Below are 17,994 nucleotides of genomic sequence, written 5' to 3' on the forward strand. Positions count from 1 at the left end.
TTTATCTTTTTGCGTTTTTTTATGAAGTAATAAATATTTTTTTATTCTTTATCAAGTTCTCAAATTCGAGTCTTAGTAGAATAGCTCTTTTACTCTCAATGTAAAGTTTTTCAAAACGAATTCAAATTTGATTGGGATGCAATGCGTTATCAGATACTAGGTGAAAATAAAGCTAAAAATTTAATTAATTAATGATCAAAATACACTTAACTATCATTTTTGACGAGTTTCAATCCCAATTATCCATTTTTTTCTTTTTCCACTTATTAGACCAGCTATTTTCTATTTTATTTTTCTATTGCCTAAACTAGTAAACATGAACGATTTATAATCCATATTGAGACGAGTTCGCCTACCGACTTAGGTGTAGCCAATCTTGAACCGTAAACATTGATGAGTAGCTACCACAGACCTTAAACCCTAAAAGACCTCACTCTAACTTCTAGGGTTCAGCAACCGCTTAAAAACCCAAAATCCCACTTCCATCTTCATCATCATCTTCGGTTTCTGCAATTCTTCGATTCCGATTGTAACACAAAGAGGCAATAGAAGATGAAGAATTTGAAGATATTGAAGGGGAAATTCTCGAAGCTTCAGTTACAATCCGAAGATGAAGTTATCAGTTTTGCAGCATTTGACGTCGAACGCAATCGTCTCTTCTTAGCTTCCTCTTCAAACTTCATATACACTTTATCTCTTCCATCATCTAATGTAAGTTCTTAGGAATTGCTGCACTTTTTTTTTAAATTTAAATTTTTAATCTAATTGTTGCACATAGTTGATACATACTATGTGAACTTTGAAGAACACGTTAAAGATGTGCTTTTTTTAATCATATTGATAAGAGAAGAATTGTCTGGTTGTATATCGAAAACAACCTCTCCGGTCTGCGTACACACTGCCCCCAAAATCCCACTTGTGAGATTACAGTTGCAACTTGTAATACAATTTTATAGTTTTTGAATATTTATATTTTAATTTTTTGAATATTGAGTTGATATAATCTAATTTAACTTTGAAGATTAGTCAAGTTGAATCTAGATAAGCAAAAAGTGTGTCATAAATTGGGACAGATGGAGTATTATCGCTAATGATTAAGATAAACAATTTAAATTGCCTGTGGTGTGTCCTCGATTTGGAGTTAGTTCTTCTTATGTATGCGCTGGCCTTTAGTTGGGGGAGTGGTGAAAATTATTCGTCCTCAATTTTTGCTTGCAAACTTTCTTTGTTTGCAAAGGTTTTAGCTTTCCTCGCTTACTTTGAAAAGTTTATCATCAAAGAAGGTTATTTTTTCTTTTCCGAAGTTTGGATAAAAGATTGTTTTTTTAAACAACCAAAGCGTAGGTTGAATACTTGAATTTTTCTTTTTGCAAACAACAACAACAACAACAACAACAACAAAAGCCTTATAAGGTTTTCCTAATTTCTGGTAAGTATTATGTAGTCAGACCAACACTATGAATTTACTTAGCTTCCTCTTCACAGTTCATATACACTTTACCAAATTGTTGTTTGTATTTAATAATCACTATTATCATCAATAACGGAGATAAAAAATTTGAATGGTCTTGTTACGGGCGCAGGATTTAGAGTAAGTTCTTTACATGTAAGTTTGTCCTCACAGAAAAAATATTCTCTGACTAGCTTGGTGTTATAGCAGAATGCAGGAGCTTGGAATTCCATAGCAGATAACCTTATTGATTTAGAGCCTGGGGATTTCATTACTTCCATGGATTATTTAATGGAAAAAGAAGCATTGATTATTGGGACTTCGTATGGTCTTCTATTGCTATACAATGCAGATGATAATACGACAGAAATTGTTGGCCGATTGGAGGGTGGAGTAAAGTGTATCTCACCTAGTCCAGATGGAGATCTTCTTGGTGTAATTACTGGTTTTGGACAGATTCTAGTGATGACACCCGATTGGGATGTTTTATATGAGATGGCTCTTGATGATCTGCCTGAAGATTCTGACGTACGTAAGGACTTCTTTCCTATATCTGAATTAATAAATGCTTTTATCTCTTCTAGTAAAGTTCTATCATCCTGAAAATGCTCTTTTGGTGATTATACGTACATTTCAGGAACACTTTTTTGAAGATCAAATTCTTTAAAATCACAAGCATGGCATCATTTTTGGTTACTATATTTTCCTCTATTGGGATCATTTTACTGTTGTCTTTTCCAGGTTGAAGCTATGTATAATATCAAGAGTGTTGGATTTAACCGTATAAACATGTTCTTATGTTTAAAGAAAGTTGAACCGCAGAAAATGGCAATTCTAGTTTGGTTTAGCTAGTTTCATAATTATTTGAAAATTATGTTTACTTTCCATACAGTATCTGACATTTTGTTTCTAGTTTGGTTTAGCTAGTATCATAATTATTTGAAAATTCTATGCACTTTCCAGACAGTATCTGAAATTTTGTTTAATATGATAAACTTGTACAGTAATTGAAGGTAACAAGAATGTCTGCTGGCTTTTTAATTGGTGTCTTGTCCAGTTCTTTGATGTATGTGCTAGTTTTCATATCAAAATGCGACTGGTTTTCCGCTTGTGAATATATTAATTCTTGTGGTATTAAAGATTAGCATGCTGACTTAATTCTGATGGAGCTTTGAAGCATGCAAAGGTCATTATATTAACTCTTGATTTTCAGTTTGCAAGTATGTGAACAGGTCCTCCATTTATATTGCCCTCTCCGAAAAGGTAATATGATAGCATGTCTCATACATTGAGTGTACTAACAGAGTTATTGAAGTCTTCACTCTTACCTTTTCTCGCAAACATATTTTCTTTCAAGAATGTAACTTGAATGTACATTTTCATATTTGGTTGCACACATTGGGTGGTTGAAATTTGTATTATGATTCTGTTTAGAAAATGACTGAAAATCATTGCACTGTTAATTCAGATGAACATACTTACTCTTCCAATTATTTGCCGGAGAGCCCAATTTCATGGCGAGGTGATGGCAAATACTTTGCAACGCTAAGCAGGGTGAATAATTCTCAGACCTTGCATAAAAAGCTTAAAATCTGGGAACGGGACTCAGGGGTACTCCATTCTGTTTCAGAATCAAATCCTTTCATGGGATCAGCGTTGGATTGGATGCCCAGTGGAGCCAAAATTGCTGCAGTTTATGACCGAAAGGAAGATAGAAAATGCCCATCTATAGTTTTCTTTGAGAGGAATGGATTAGAAAGAAGCTCATTTTGCCTCAACGTAGAAATTGATGCTACTGTAGAATTTGTGAAGTGGAATTGTAACTCAGACCTTCTAGCTGCTGTGGTCAGAGGTGAAAAGTATGACTCTCTGAAGATCTGGTTCTTAAGTAACAACCACTGGTACTTGAAACAAGAAATCAGATACACGAAGGATGACAGAGTCAGATTCATGTGGGATCCGATAAAACCTCTACAGTTGGTTTCTTGGACTACAAGTGGGCATATCACAACCTATAACTTTGTCTGGAATACAGCTGTCATGAATAACTCAGTGGCACTTGTAATTGATGACTCCAAGATACTAATAACTCCTCTTTCTTTATCTCTCATCCCACCACCTATGTACCTCTTTTGTTTGAATTTTCCCTCTGCCATTCAGAGTATGGCATTTTGCTCTAGAAGTTCTATAAATCACCTGGCTGCATCCTTGTCAGATAGCAGATTATGTGTTGTAGAGCTTCCTGCAATTGATTGTTGGGAGGAGCTAGAAGGTAAAGAGTTTGATGTTGAGGCTGTCTCTTTTGATTCAGGATATAAGTCTTTCATTCACCTTGCATGGATGGATTCACATAAGCTTCTTGGTGTTAGCCATAATCTAATTAGCAACTCAGCAATAAAAGAGCCCTCTACAGATGAGCTTTCTATGTATTGCCTACAAGAAATTGAGCTTATGTGTTCTGAAGATCGTATTCCTAATTCAGTGACATGCTCTGGTTGGCAAGCTAAAGGTTTGAATAGATTATCTCTTGAAGGTACTGTAATTGGTATAGCTCCTGACCAGGGAAACGGCTGCTCAGCATATGTTCAGTTTGATGGTGGGAAAGTGTTTGAGTATGTGTTGAAGTTGGCCGATGCCAGAGGGCTTCATCAGAAACGTGATGATATGAGTTTTTCTTCGTCTTGCCCCTGGATGGATCTTGTGCAAATTGGAGGCTGCTTACCACAGAAAGCTTTGCTTTTTGGTCTTGATGACAGTGGTAGATTGCTTGTTGGTGAAAGGATATTGTGCAACAATTGCAGCAGTTTTTCTTTCTACTCGAATTCTGCTGACCATACTGTCACCCATTTGATTCTTGCAACTAAGCAGGATTTGTTGTTTGTCGTCGATATTAGTGATATCCTGAAAGGAGAACTGGAGGTTAAGTATGGGAACTTCCTGGCAGTTTTCAAGCACAGAAAATGGGAAGATGAAAGAAACTATATTCAAATATGGGAAAGAGGTGCCAGAATTGTAGGTGTTTTGCACAGCGACGAGTCTGCTATCATACTTCAAACAGTTCGAGGGAATCTTGAGTGCATCTACCCCAGAAAATTGGTCCTAGCCTCAATAATTAATGCTTTGATCCAAGGGCGTTACAAAGATGCATTACTCATGGTAAGAAGGCAAAGAATTGATTTCAATGTTATTATTGACCATTGTGGTTGGCAAAACTTTGTTCTGTCTGCTGCTGAGTTTGTCAAGCAAGTGAACAATTTAAGTTATATAACTGAATTTGTCTGTTCAATAAAGAATGAAAATATCATGGAGACGCTGTACAAAAACTATATATCCCTATCTCATGACAATGAGGCTAAAGCTGTAGAACATGGAGACCTTGAGAGTTCTCATAGGAATAGCAAGATCCACTCTGTCTTGCTGGCCATAAGGAAGGCTCTTGAGGAGCATGTAACGGAAAGTCCTGCAAGAGAACTTTGCATTCTGACCACTTTAGCTCGAAGTGACCCTCCAGCTCTTGAACAAGCTTTAGAGAGAATAAAAATAATCCGAGAAAAGGAATTATCGGGTTCAGATGAACTGAGAAGGGAACTCTACCCTTCTGCTGAGGAAGCTTTAAAACATCTTTTGTGGTTGTCTGATTCAGAGGCAGTTTTTGAAGCTGCATTAGGTCTTTATGACTTGAACCTTGCAGCTATCGTCGCCTTGAATTCACAAAAGGACCCGAAAGAATTTCTTCCCTATCTGCAAGAACTAGAAAACATGCCAATAGTGTTAATGCGATACAATATAGACCTTAAATTGCAGAGGTTTGAGGCTGCGCTTCAGCACATTGTTTCTGCAGGAGATGCTTACTTTGAGGATTCTATGATTCTCATGAAGAAAAATCCCCAACTTTTCCCCTCGGGACTCCAATTGATCACTGACTCTGTCAAGAGAAACCAGGTACTTGAGGCCTGGGGAGATCATTTTAGTTCCACAAAATGCTTTGAGGATGCTGCTGCAACATATTTGTGCTGTTCTTGTTTGGATAAAGCTTTGAAGGCTTATCGTGAGTGTGGTAATTGGGGTGGAGTTTTGACAGCAGCTGGTCTCATTAAACTAGGGAAGGAGGAAGTCCTGCAACTAGCGCAGGAGCTTTGCGAGGAACTCCAAGCACTTGGTAAACCAGGGGATGCTGCAAAAATAGCTTTGGAGTATTGCACAGATGTTAGTGCTGGTATTAATTTCTTGGTCAGTGCAAGGGAATGGGAAGAAGCTTTGAGGACTGCGTTTCTTCATAGGAGAGACGATCTGGTCCTGGAAGTAAGGACTGCATCACTTGAGTGTGCCAGCTCATTGGCTAGTGAATATGAGGAAGGGTTGGAGAAAGTGGGGAAGTACTTGACTCGCTATTTAGGTGTTCGACAACGGAGATTATTACTTGCTGCAAAGCTACAGTCGGATGAGCGATCAATAAATGAGCTTGATCATGATACTGCTTCTGAAACTAGTAGCAATTTCAGTGGAATGAGTGCATATACCTTGGGGTATGTGATATTTAAGCAATCTTGGGATGTCTTATTGTTTCTTCTAATTAATTGATTCTTGTCATGGTATATGTCATGCTATACCTTCCTTTTTTCCAAAAATTGCTCCTCGTTTTTTTTTTTGGGGAATGTATACTCTCATATATGCACTGGTAAGTGATAACCCTCTGACCTATTATTTCCTTGTATCTTCCTGTTATCCACTGTGTAGGAGCTACTTTATGCCCTTCACCCTTTCATTATCACACACCAAGGGGGGAAAATGTCTTGGAATTTGTCAATGGAAAATGATTAACCAATTTCTTCTGTTTCCATGGAAATGTATGTTTTAAAGTTCAGCTTCCTGATAACTCTTTCATAAGCAGGACAAGAAAGGGATCAGCTCCATCTATCAACTCCAGAGCTAGTACAAAAGCGAGAGACATGAGACGTCAACGGAATAGAGGGAAAATACGTGCTGGAAGGTATGTGATTATGCAAATGTCATATTTCTTTCTGATGCTGAAATTAGTTTAGTTCCTGATCCTTGTCATTATGGTACATTGCAATTTAGTCCCGGTGAGGAGATGGGTTTGGTAGAGCATTTAAAGGGGATGTCTCTGACTATTGGAGCTAAGCGTGAGCTAAAATCTCTCTTGATATGCCTTGTGATGCTGCAAAAGGAAGATATTGCCAGGAAGTTGCAGCATGTTGCTACAAATTTTCAACTGTCCCAAATGGCAGCTGTAAAATTAGCTGACGAGGCCATGTTAAATGATAGAATTAATGAGCATTTCTATGTTCTGGAGAATTACATTCCCAAAATAAAGGAAGAAATGCAGCATTCAGAGCTTTTCTCCTGGCAGTCAAAAGTTTTGATTTGAAATGCCAAGGTACGTCATTTGGTTCTCTCTCGTATATGTTACACTTGTTCTTTGGTCTTCCCCGAGGGTTCTGATTTGAGCTCAGCATGGGTCTGTAGTTTATAATGGTGATGGTACCTTTACTGTTTCAGCAGCCAGTAATGTTAAGAAAGATGCTAACAAGCTATTCCACACACTCAAAATCCGGTAAAATTGCCAACACATATGCCTAACTGTGTTTTAGATAGAGATAACTGAAAAATATGCATATCAGACACAGTATTCTCTTTCTTTATAGATGAAAGGGCACAAACATTGCCATGCTCTTTTTAACCTGAAGAGTTAACTTACTAGATGATTTTTCACCTGAAAATTCTTTGGTCAATATCTTGTGTTCATTTCACAGGCTTGTATGGCTACATGTGTCTCATTTTGTAAGGCGTTGAGTAGCATAGATGGTTTTATTTGCTTAGTTTCTATAGCAATAGAAATCTTCCTCTTTTAATAAATCACTAACGGAATCTTCTATTTGTGAAGTTTGCTTGAATAGCATTTGTTGTATGATATTCTTCATGTCTTTGCTGTTAAAAGATAAGTTGCTACAACTATCTTCTGTATGTTAGCAGGCATGTCGTTGATAATCTGAAATGTCATCCTATCTCGGCTGATGTGGGTCGGAAGCACTATTGAACATACGAGATGGCAGAAGTCAAAATTTCTTCTAGTTCTCATTCATCGCCGAGGAGTTCCAAATTCTTGACTAGTAGACAGTCGTATCCCAACTGAATGACTTTCTTACTTTCAGGTTGTAGGTTTCAACTTATTTTGGTTAATGTAATCTTCTGTACTTTGCTTATTTTAGCAGAATGATGAATTGCCTTATTGGCTTCCAACATATGGAATTCAACTGATTTGTTTTGGTCTGTTTCAGAAATGAGGCCAATCATCAGTTTATCGCTGTGAGGCCAACTTATTTAAAATGGGTTAAACTAACCTTGCGCCACCGGTCCTAAATGATACGTCTTGGATGCAGCATCACCGGAAAGATTTTCTTTATATTTGCTTACATTTTTGTCGAAATCATTTCTTTTGAACTGAGGGTTTACCTGAAATAACTTATCAACCTCACAAGGATAAGGCTAAGATCTACGTATATGCTACCTTCTTTAGGCCTCTCTTAATTTGCAATCAAATGCTCTATCACTGACCGTTGAGATTACACTGGATATGTTGTTGTGCTTGTCATTTAACTAGGATTATGATGAGTATATTATTGTTGTTGCTTGAATGCTTGTCATATAATCTAGTTAATCCCCCCCTCCCCCCACCCCTTCCCTTGGGTGCCCCACGAAAAAACAAAAAACAAAAACAGCAAATGCTAAAAAGGGGGAAAAATAGTGAATGTAGAGATTAGTTGAGGAGTGAAAGGGACGACGAAGCAGATATGAAGTGGTTGAACATGGCATTATGTATTTTTACTATCGAATTTATAGAAGTATTAATTTATATCTTCCTCTTGGTCTTTATTCTGGGAATAACTTTTTTTCGCTATTTTTTTTTCCTCGAGAATCGCCTGAAGTTGAAATTACTCAAAAGTGATGACAATATTTAATCTTCATTAGTACAACAAATGCATGTATAGTTGATACTATTGTAAGGCGAACAAACTTTTATCAAGCAATTAAGATACTCATAATTTGTACTTTTATATGTGAAATTCATCTAATCTTTGTTTAATAATTATAATATTATTTAATTAACTAAACATAACAACAAAGGGTCCATAGCTCAGTGGTAGAGCATTTGACTGCAGATCAAGAGGTCACCGGTTCGAACCCGGTTGGGCCCTCTTTTTTGAGTCTTGTTTTCGTCTCCTCTATTAAAATTAAACAACAAAGATTTTTTTTTTTAAAAATAATCTTTCATAAACAATATAGAATTGATAACAAATTAAAATGCTTCCTATCGAGCTTAACATAGATGTTTTTTTTTATGACAAGAAAACCTGCAGTTACTATTCTTTGGGTGTGCATAGGATAAAACACCCGCTCCTATGCAATACCTCACAAACTATATAAGAGAGGTAACCCACACTAGGTAAGTCTGGTGCGACAAGCTCAATCTAGAAGGTATACCCCTTGCTTTCGCTAACAAAAGGTTTCGAACTTAAGACCTCCACTAAGCCACCCCGAAGGGGATACATAGATGTACTAGTCAAATAGTTAATATGTCAAAATAATCTTCTACGTTTAGGCTAGTACATAGTCTCGTTATTCATTCTTATTAGTAGGCGCATTAGTGCACTATAATTTCTTGTGCTCGGATTTCTGTTATTATCTATCACTTTCTGTACTTTGATTATTCTATTTTATCTCTGTCGCTCTCGTTATTTGTCTTCCCATAAATGTCGTATCCAACCTCTTTCTATGCTTTTATGATTTTATTGAGTCGAGGGTCTTTCAAAAACATCCGTCCTATCTTGGTAGGAGTAAGGTCTGCGTACACTTTACCCTCCCCAGACCCCACGTTGTGGGATTTCATTGTATTGTTGTTGTTGTTGTAATCTTCTACGTTTATAAAATGTCTTTTCATAAACAAAATTCAATCTTTTTCCTAAAATAAAAAGATTATGTTCCCTTTTTTCATAAAATTTCCTTTTATATATAATCTTTTGCTCATTAATTAATTAATTAAAACAAAAATGAAAAAAATTAAAATAAATAAATATTCCCAGTACCTATAGTGACGGGTAGTGTAAAAAGGAAAAAATTGAAAAAAAAAAAACACACATTCTTCAGCTCTCAACAAGTTTATAGCAGCCGCTCAATGTTGAATCCTTTCATTTCTCCTTCAATTTTTTTTTCATTCACCATGTCCGTTCTAGGGTTTCTCTGAAGCCCGAATCTCCTCTTTCTATACTTCTAAGGTATCATCAAATCTTTTTTCTCCGGTACTGTTCATTCATTTTTCCGTATTATGTATTTTTTTAAGATCTGTTCGTTTTTTGAGCTGTATATGTTGATGTATTTGTATTTGATTTTGATGATGTTCGTTGATTCAGTGTAATTTTGGTGTTCCGTTTGTAGGCCCTTATTTTTTGGAGCCTAAAGCGACTGCTGTAGTGTCTCTAGGGTTGAGCCGCCCTTGACTCCAACTAGTATGAGATTGATTGATTTTTTATTTTTTTTGATAATTGTGGTGTCAGGACCAACTTTTGTTCACCACGGCTAATTCAACTTGATTTACAAGACGAGGTTTTGAGTTTCGATGATGTTCTTATATTTAGTGTAATTTTTGGTGTGTGTTACTTCCCAACATATTGCACGTGTAAAGGAGAATGGTGTCCAATACTTAAATTGCATTGAATGAATATAGTAGTATATACTTGCCATCACATTGCACATGTGAAGGAGAAAGGTTGTGTTAGGTTGATGGCTAGCATAAATATAGTCGAATGATTAAATTTGTTGCTGAAATGTATATATATAGGATTTATGTTGTCTACAACTACTAGTATGAGATTGAGGTGTAGATGATTGATTTACAATACAAGGTTTTGAATTTTGCTGACGTTCTTAACTTCAGTATAATCTTGGTGTGTAATACTTGCCAGTACAATGTATGTGTAAAGGTGAATGGTCATAGCCGAATGCTTAATTTGCATACATATATTCCTTATGTCTTGTATAACAAAGATGTCAATACCTAAATGAAAAATAAGTAGGCGACAAGAGAGAGTTGCTCGGATGGTAAGCACCTTCACTTACAACCCTTGGGTTGTGAGTTCGAATCACCAAGGGAGCTAAAAAGGGTGGGAGTTCTTAGAGAGCGGTAAAAAAAGGTAGGCGTTTGGACATGAATGGAGTGATATTTGGATAAAAAAAAGTACTCCCTCTGTTTCAATTTGATTGTCTGGTTTTGACTTGGTACGGAGTCTAGAAAAATAAAAAGGACTTTTAAATCTTGTGGTCCTAAATTAAAGATATGTAGAATGTACCATTATCTCTTTTAATCTTGTGTTTTTAAACATGCCATGTGAAAAGTTAAAATTAAAGAGTTGTCAAAAAAGGAAAGACGCATTCTTTTTAAAATGGACTAAAAAGAAAAGTAAGACAGACAAATTGGAACGGAGTGATGAGTTATACAGTAAACTCCAACTAGTATGAGCTTGAAGTATAATTGATTGATTTACAATATGAGGTTTTGTGCCGATGTTCTGCAGTTCAGTATAATTTTGGTGTTCCATTTGTAATACAGGGTTAAACCGCCTATATGAACTTGACAACACATATCACGTGTGAAAGAGGAGGTTTTGGTAGGTTGATGGTTAGCAAAAATATAGTGGAATGCTAATTTTGTAGTGGAATCGATATGTAGGAATTCTATAGTAGTTGACTCCGATTAGTTTGGAATTGAGATCTAGTAGATTGATTTACAATATGAGGTTTTGAATTTATATTCATGAAGCTACTCGTTTGATATCTCTTCTTTTCCCAGCCATATTTTGTTCATTTAGGAGATTATAGGCTACAATTTTAGATCCAGTGGAAGTTGAATTGTTGTTTCAGGGAAAATGAACTACTAAATTGTTACCGCTTAGGGGTTTTGACGTTTGGTTTCCTCCTTAAATAATATACTGCTGAGTCTATGCAATGTTCTACTAAATTATTTTGGATGTTGGTTGATTGAAAACTCTATAATCAATAGATGTTGGTTGATTGCATGTTGTTTGCTGTTTGGCACTAATACTCATTCTAATATTTTCCATGCTCCTTTCCTAGGTGTTATCCATGTATAATGATTGTTGTTGAGGTTTGAATTAAGTGAAGAGATTATCAAAGCTTTCGAAGAGTTCATCTAGATTTCATAATTTAAGTCACGGTAATGGCGTGGTTCAGAGCTAGCTCAAGTGTGGCAAAGCTTGCTATTAGAAGGGCTCTGTCGCAGGGTGGTTCTTACGTCCCAAGAACTCGCATACTTCCTTCACAAGGTCAATGTTTTCATACCACAGTTGTCAGGCCAAAGGCACAAGCTGCTCCAGTCCCAAGACCAGTGCCACTTTCCAAGTTGACCGACAGCTTCTTAGATGGGACGAGCAGCGTCTATCTTGAGGAGCTCCAGCGAGCATGGGAACAAGACCCAAACAGCGTTGATGAGTCATGGGATAACTTCTTCAGGAATTTTGTGGGACAAGCTGCCACGTCGCCCGGGATTTCAGGCCAGACGATTCAAGAGAGTATGCGACTTCTGTTGCTCGTGAGAGCTTATCAGGTTAATGGTCATATGAAAGCAAAACTTGATCCATTAGATTTGGAAGCGAGGGAAATACCTGATGATTTGGATCCAGCATTATATGGGTTCACTGAAGCTGATCTTGATAGAGAGTTCTTCCTTGGTGTTTGGAAGATGTCTGGATTCTTGTCTGAGAATCGTCCTGTGCAGACTTTGAAGGCAATATTAACACGGCTTGAGCAGGCTTATTGTGGAAGCATTGGATATGAGTACATGCATATTTCTGATCGTGATAAATGCAATTGGTTGAGAGAGCGGATTGAAACCCCAACATCTATGGAGTACAATCGTGAGCGACGGGAAGTTATTCTTGACCGACTGATGTGGAGTACTCAGTTTGAGAACTTCTTGGCTACAAAGTGGGCGGCAGCAAAGAGATTTGGGCTTGAAGGTTGTGAGACCTTGATTCCTGGCATGAAGGAGATGTTCGATAGGGCAGCAGATCTTGGAGTTGAGAGCATAGTTATTGGGATGCCACATAGAGGAAGATTAAATGTTTTAGGTAATGTTGTTCGAAAGCCACTAAAGCAGATCTTCAGCGAGTTTAGCGGTGGTATAAAACCTGGGGATGACGCTGGTTATGTCGGAACTGGTGATGTCAAGTATCACTTGGGAACTTCTTATGATCGGCCTACTAGGGGCGGGAAAAGAATTCATCTATCTTTGGTTGCAAATCCAAGTCACTTGGAAGCTGTGGATCCAGTTGTTATTGGAAAAACTAGAGCAAAGCAATATTATACGAATGATGAGGATAGAACAAAGAGCATGGGTATTTTGCTCCATGGTGATGGTAGCTTTGCAGGCCAAGGTGTTGTCTATGAGACATTGCATCTGAGTGCTCTTCCGAATTACACAACCGGAGGGACCATTCACATTGTGGTGAATAATCAAGTGGCGTTCACTACTGATCCAACGGCTGGAAGATCATCTCAGTACTGTACTGACGTTGCAAAGGCTTTGAATATTCCAATTTTCCATGTCAACGGTGATGATGTTGAGGCTGTTGCTCATGTGTGTGAACTAGCTGCAGAATGGCGCCAGAAATTCCACGCTGATGTTGTGGTTGATATTGTCTGTTATCGTCGATTTGGACACAATGAAATTGATGAACCATCCTTCACCCAGCCTAAAATGTATAAGGTTAGTTCAATTTAAGTTTTTGTGCTTTATAAATTATAGATAACTATTACTATATTTAGAGTTTTAGATTCGGGGCACAGGTTACTCTGTTTAACTTTCTACTGCGAATTGTGAAGTGCGATAGAAATTCATTTATATTCCTACTGGAATTAGGGATCTTCTTATATTCAAAGCACTGATATCTTTGTCGTTCTATGTCTTGCAATAGATCATCAGAAATCATCCTTCTTCGTTGGAGATCTATCAAAACAAACTCCTAAATTCCGGTCAGGTGGCAAAAGATGACGTGGAAAAGATACATGATAAGATCAATAGAATCCTTAATGAAGAGTTCATTGCTAGTAAAGACTATGTGCCTCAAAAAAGAGATTGGCTTTCTGCTTTTTGGTATGGTTTTAAGTCTCCTTCACAGCTTTCACGTGTTCGAAACACCGGGTATGATTTTAACTTAAATGGTTTATTTTTAAGCTTGAATCATGTGACTCAAGATAGGTGCTATTCTGCAGTGTCAAACCTGAGATTTTGAAGAATGTTGGGAAAGCAATCACTACGTTTCCGGATGGTTTTAAGCCTCACAGGGCATTAAAAAGGGTTTTTGATGACCGTCGAAAGATGATTGAGACAGGGGAGGGTGTTGACTGGGCTGTTGGAGAAGCACTTGCTTTTGCAACATTGCTTGTGGAAGGTAATCATGTTAGGTTGAGTGGTCAGGATGTTGAGAGAGGTACTTTCAGTCACAGACATTCTGTTATTCATGATCAGGAGACAGGGGCACAGTACTGTCCTCTTGATCATGTTATGATGAACCAAAATGAAGAGATGTTCACTGTGAGCAACAGGTATATTCTAATAGCTGTTTTATTTTTAATCCAGTTTACGAGGTTGCATTCTTGAGGTGTTTCACCTTTATGTATGCCAGCTTGCCATGCGTATTTTTTCTATTCGTTGGGATATTGAATTTTGGTTTGATCTCTGCTGATTGATGCTAGTTGCTGTGGAAAATAGTCCGGTGGCTGAGTAAATTCACTTCCAATTGCCTGTCAGAATATGCTTAACTTGATTCTTGATTTTTTCAGTGACGGCTTTTCTTTTGAAGAACTTGATCAATCTACTCTAAAATTCACATTTGATATCCAGCTCCATTTTAGGAGCACATACTTATCTCCTTAGTTTACCAAATCAACAGAAATGTGTTTCTTTCTGAGCTAGTCACTCATGTCTGTCTTACGTCCCTTGTCTTGGTTTCTCTTATGCTTTCTTCTGCTGTAAAGTATGCCTTGTTCCTCTCCTCGGAAGCTAGGAAGCTATTAGTCTTTTCTTATGTTCTCAAGAGTATGATTAAGTTTCAATAAGTCTGTTGAGTAAGTCGTGAAGAGTTATTATGTTTTTGGAGTGGATGTTTGTCTCTGGAATATAGTTATTTATTAACAATATCTATTTATCTAATATAAGAGCCTTAAGATCAATATATAACTCTCTGCTTGCTCATGCATTTCTATGCAGCTCCCTTTCAGAGTTTGGTGTTTTGGGATTTGAATTGGGTTATTCAATGGAAAATCCAAATTCGTTGGTAATTTGGGAAGCTCAATTTGGTGATTTTGCTAATGGAGCTCAAGTAATATTTGACCAGTTTGTGAGCAGTGGAGAAGCGAAATGGTTGCGCCAGACTGGATTGGTTGTGCTTTTGCCACATGGTTATGATGGTCAGGGCCCTGAGCATTCAAGTGGACGTTTGGAACGTTTCCTCCAGGTGCATCAGCTGTTCTTCTCACTAGTAGAAAGCTGAAACTTTCTGACAGTTAGGAAGTTTTCCTTTGCATTTTGGCTAAGGAGCATTGTCTAGTCATGAATATGGATATGATACAAGAGGTTGTGGAACCATGTGAAATTTAATGAATGGAATTGTGCTTAGAAGTGTGCTACTCAGTGCTAGGTTAATATACAGAAAATAAGGTCCAATTTATGTAGTAAAGTGAATATTGATATGGGCATGGTTAAAAGATAAGATACAAGAGGTTATAATATAGAATATAATGTCCAATTCATGTACTACAGTGAAGTGAATACTTCAAACAGTTACCAACAGGGTCTTGTAATGTCTTGTCTTCCTTTAGAGTCCTGCATCTTCTACTTTTAGGGTTATGACCTGTGTTCCTCTGATTGCTTCAACATAGTATATCACCTTTGTAATTTGCTCAATTTAATGAGATGCTTTTCCACGACAGATGAGTGATGACAACCCGTTTGTTATCCCGGAGATGGAACCTACATTACGGAAGCAGATTCAGGAATGTAATTGGCAGGTGGTGAATGTAACAACTCCAGCAAATTATTTCCATGTTTTGCGGCGTCAAGTAAGTGCAGCTGCAAGCTTGTTAAGATTTTTGAACTTTTCTGCCTCCTTTGTTTTCTCATGTAAGTTGCAATCCCTCCTTAGATTCACAGAGATTTCCGTAAGCCTCTCATTGTGATGGCCCCAAAGAACTTGCTTCGTCACAAGAGCTGCAAGTCAAATCTATCTGAGTTCGATGATGTTCAAGGCCATCCAGGTTTTGACAAACAAGGAACCAGGTTTAAGCGTCTGATAAAAGATCAGAATGACCACTCAGATCTTGAAGAGGGTATCAGACGGTTGGTCCTTTGCTCAGGAAAGGTGTGTAACATACGTATTCCTTTTGATCTGATCCCATTTTTATGATCATGTTCTTCCTAGGTTTGTGACATGCAATTTTTAACACCCTACTGATACAGGATGAGTTAAATTTTTCTTTTGATATTTACATTCTTTAGTGCTCTCTTTTCTCACCATGCAGATTCAAACATCTTTAGATGCACAATATAAACAACTAAAGTCACTTGGATAATGTAAAACATACATGATATTATTAAAGAATTATAACACTGTTCTTTTACTCGCTCGAGTTAGCAGAGTTAAATTATTCTTTCATGCCTGCTTTGTAGGTCTATTATGAGCTTGATGAAGAAAGAACTAAAGCTGATGGGAAAGACATTGCTATCTGTCGGGTGGAACAGCTTTGTCCTTTCCCGTATGACCTTATCCAGCGTGAATTGAAGCGATATCCAAGTATGTCCTTTGAAACATTTGGGCTACCTTTTTCTCATGAAATTAAATGAAAATCTACGCCTATGTATGTTTATCCAGAAATTACATTTGCATAACTAAGGTGGTAAACACACAACATGCACAACCAGCATCCCTGAATGATTGCATGCATACATCTAACCAGGACTGCCGCATAGGGGTAGACAAACCAATTGTCATGTGGTTAGAGTTAGTAAGGTCATGGCACTAAAATCTGGTGATAACTAATTCAAACTTCTATATTTTCAGACGCAGAGATAGTTTGGTGCCAAGAAGAGCCAATGAACATGGGTGCATTCAGTTACATTGCACCACGCCTTTGTACTGCCATGAAATCACTAGGCAGAGGTAACATGGATGACATCAAGTATGTTGGTCGTGCTCCTTCTGCTGCCACGGCCACTGGTTTCTTCCAGGTTCATGTGAAAGAGCAGACTGAGCTCGTCCAGAAAGCGCTGCAACAGGATCCAATTAATCCATTCTGAAGCTTGAACCTTTCATGTATCCATAGCACTGGCCTCCAAAAATGACACGACAATAGAATATTTAGCCATCGCTCTGCCTGGTAGTGTGAGTTTTAATTTTTCTCTTTGGAAAAATAAGGCCTTTTTGTTTGTGCTATTTTTCAGTCAATTAAACAGTTCAACTGATGCTTTCATAAGTATACGTTTTCAGTTGGTTAAACAATTTTGATCAGCAATAGACTCACAGACTTATCCCTGTTACCTCTTTCAATCCTTTTGACGTTCCTTTTTCGTTCTTATTTTTCCCTCAGACTAGGGGTGAAAATGGTAGTATGATACAATATTTGAAACTTTGATTTGGTAATTTCGGTTTTTAAACATACTTATATCAATATCATACCAAATTAATTCGATATGCTTTTTTTTTTGCTGTATGGTAAATTGGTGATCATAACTTGTTCAACTTTGACTTGTGTATACACATATAATAGTTTGTTCTTTCAAAAAATGTCTCAATTGTATCGACACCACCTTACAAAAATGTCGCAAACAACCAGCTTTCTGGGTTGTGTTCATTTTTTCTTTCAAAACAAGTCTCTTTAGAAAAAAAATATGGAAAAGAATAAGGTGAATGGTGTTTAAGAATGCTTGCAAGTACACAAGAATAAAAAGCTTAAATGAAGAAATGTTCCACATCACTGAAACAGAAGAAAGCAAGGAGCTGGAGGGATATAAAACAATTGAGGGAGCTTCATTGAAACATAATTACCTAAACGGGGTCAACGGAAAATCAATGACTCATGGCTTAAGTTGGTGATGTATATTGCACTTTGAAGGGGTGTTTGCCTAAGGCTGGCTCAAGTTGTCAAGCCTACATCATAATTTGTGGCAGCGGGATCCTGGCAGTGGCAGCGGGAGCCTGTGGCCAGGAGACACCTAGTATCATAATTTGTGACAGTGGGGGCCTGTGTTCGCGAGGCCCCTACCATAATTTGTCATAGTGAGGGGCCTGGTTTTATAGGCTTGTATTGATGGATGAACTGTTGCTCTTCAATGTTAAAAAAATTGCGTGGATCATGGTGAGATTATATATACTGCTCCCCAAAGTCATTACAGCGGGTCTTGTAAATATTTTACAAAAAAAGTGACCAAAAGCAGTTCATCAAAAAATTCATTG

At 37.4% G+C, this 17,994-nt stretch overlaps 2 protein-coding genes and 1 non-coding gene across 4 annotated transcripts; all 3 read left to right on the forward strand.

The window, feature by feature from the left end:
- Positions 1–333: 333 nt before the first annotated feature.
- On the forward strand, positions 334–7,729 carry LOC129881028 (elongator complex protein 1). Of its 2 annotated transcripts, none has more exons than XM_055955341.1 (6): positions 334–711; positions 1,658–1,982; positions 2,919–5,976; positions 6,342–6,440; positions 6,530–6,848; positions 7,445–7,729. In XM_055955341.1, exons 1-5 carry the CDS (start codon positions 553–555, stop codon positions 6,837–6,839), a joined length of 3,951 nt encoding a protein of 1,316 aa, XP_055811316.1. In that variant the 5' UTR covers positions 334–552; the 3' UTR covers positions 6,840–6,848; positions 7,445–7,729. The 2 variants fall into 2 exon arrangements, with proteins under 2 accessions (XP_055811316.1, XP_055811317.1); XM_055955342.1 differs by having other exon boundaries at positions 335–711; positions 1,661–1,982.
- Positions 7,730–8,595: 866 nt separating this feature from the next.
- Positions 8,596–8,667, forward strand: TRNAC-GCA (transfer RNA cysteine (anticodon GCA)). The gene has a single exon. It is a non-coding gene; the product is annotated as a tRNA-Cys (tRNA).
- Positions 8,668–9,600: 933 nt separating this feature from the next.
- LOC129881029 (uncharacterized) lies at positions 9,601–17,049 on the forward strand. Its single transcript, XM_055955343.1, has 9 exons — positions 9,601–9,744; positions 11,600–13,250; positions 13,459–13,685; positions 13,757–14,089; positions 14,754–15,000; positions 15,476–15,604; positions 15,688–15,903; positions 16,212–16,335; positions 16,603–17,049. Exons 2-9 carry the CDS (start codon positions 11,703–11,705, stop codon positions 16,836–16,838), a joined length of 3,060 nt encoding a protein of 1,019 aa, XP_055811318.1. The 5' UTR covers positions 9,601–9,744; positions 11,600–11,702; the 3' UTR covers positions 16,839–17,049.
- Positions 17,050–17,994: the final 945 nt, after the last annotated feature.

The sequence above is a fragment of the Solanum dulcamara genome, chromosome 2 (assembly GCF_947179165.1).
Source record: "Solanum dulcamara chromosome 2, daSolDulc1.2, whole genome shotgun sequence".
NCBI lineage: Eukaryota > Viridiplantae > Streptophyta > Magnoliopsida > Solanales > Solanaceae > Solanum > Solanum dulcamara.

What these genes read in the sequence shown, in the direction of transcription:
- LOC129881029 (XM_055955343.1), top strand. Translation starts at nt 11,703, where the DNA reads ATGGCGTGGTTCAGAGCTAGCTCAAGTGTGGCAAAGCTTGCTATTAGA. An exon ending in TCACGTGTTCGAAACACCGG is followed by an intron (nt 13,686 to 13,756) that starts GTATGATTTTAA and finishes GCTATTCTGCAG; the next exon opens with TGTCAAACCTGAGATTTTGA. An exon ending in TGGTCCTTTGCTCAGGAAAG is followed by an intron (nt 15,904 to 16,211) that starts GTGTGTAACATA and finishes CCTGCTTTGTAG; the next exon opens with GTCTATTATGAGCTTGATGA.
- LOC129881028 (XM_055955341.1), top strand. Translation starts at nt 553, where the DNA reads ATGAAGAATTTGAAGATATTGAAGGGGAAATTCTCGAAGCTTCAGTTA. An exon ending in TATCTCTTCCATCATCTAAT is followed by an intron (nt 712 to 1,657) that starts GTAAGTTCTTAG and finishes TTGGTGTTATAG; the next exon opens with CAGAATGCAGGAGCTTGGAA. An exon ending in GGGAAAATACGTGCTGGAAG is followed by an intron (nt 6,441 to 6,529) that starts GTATGTGATTAT and finishes ATTGCAATTTAG; the next exon opens with TCCCGGTGAGGAGATGGGTT.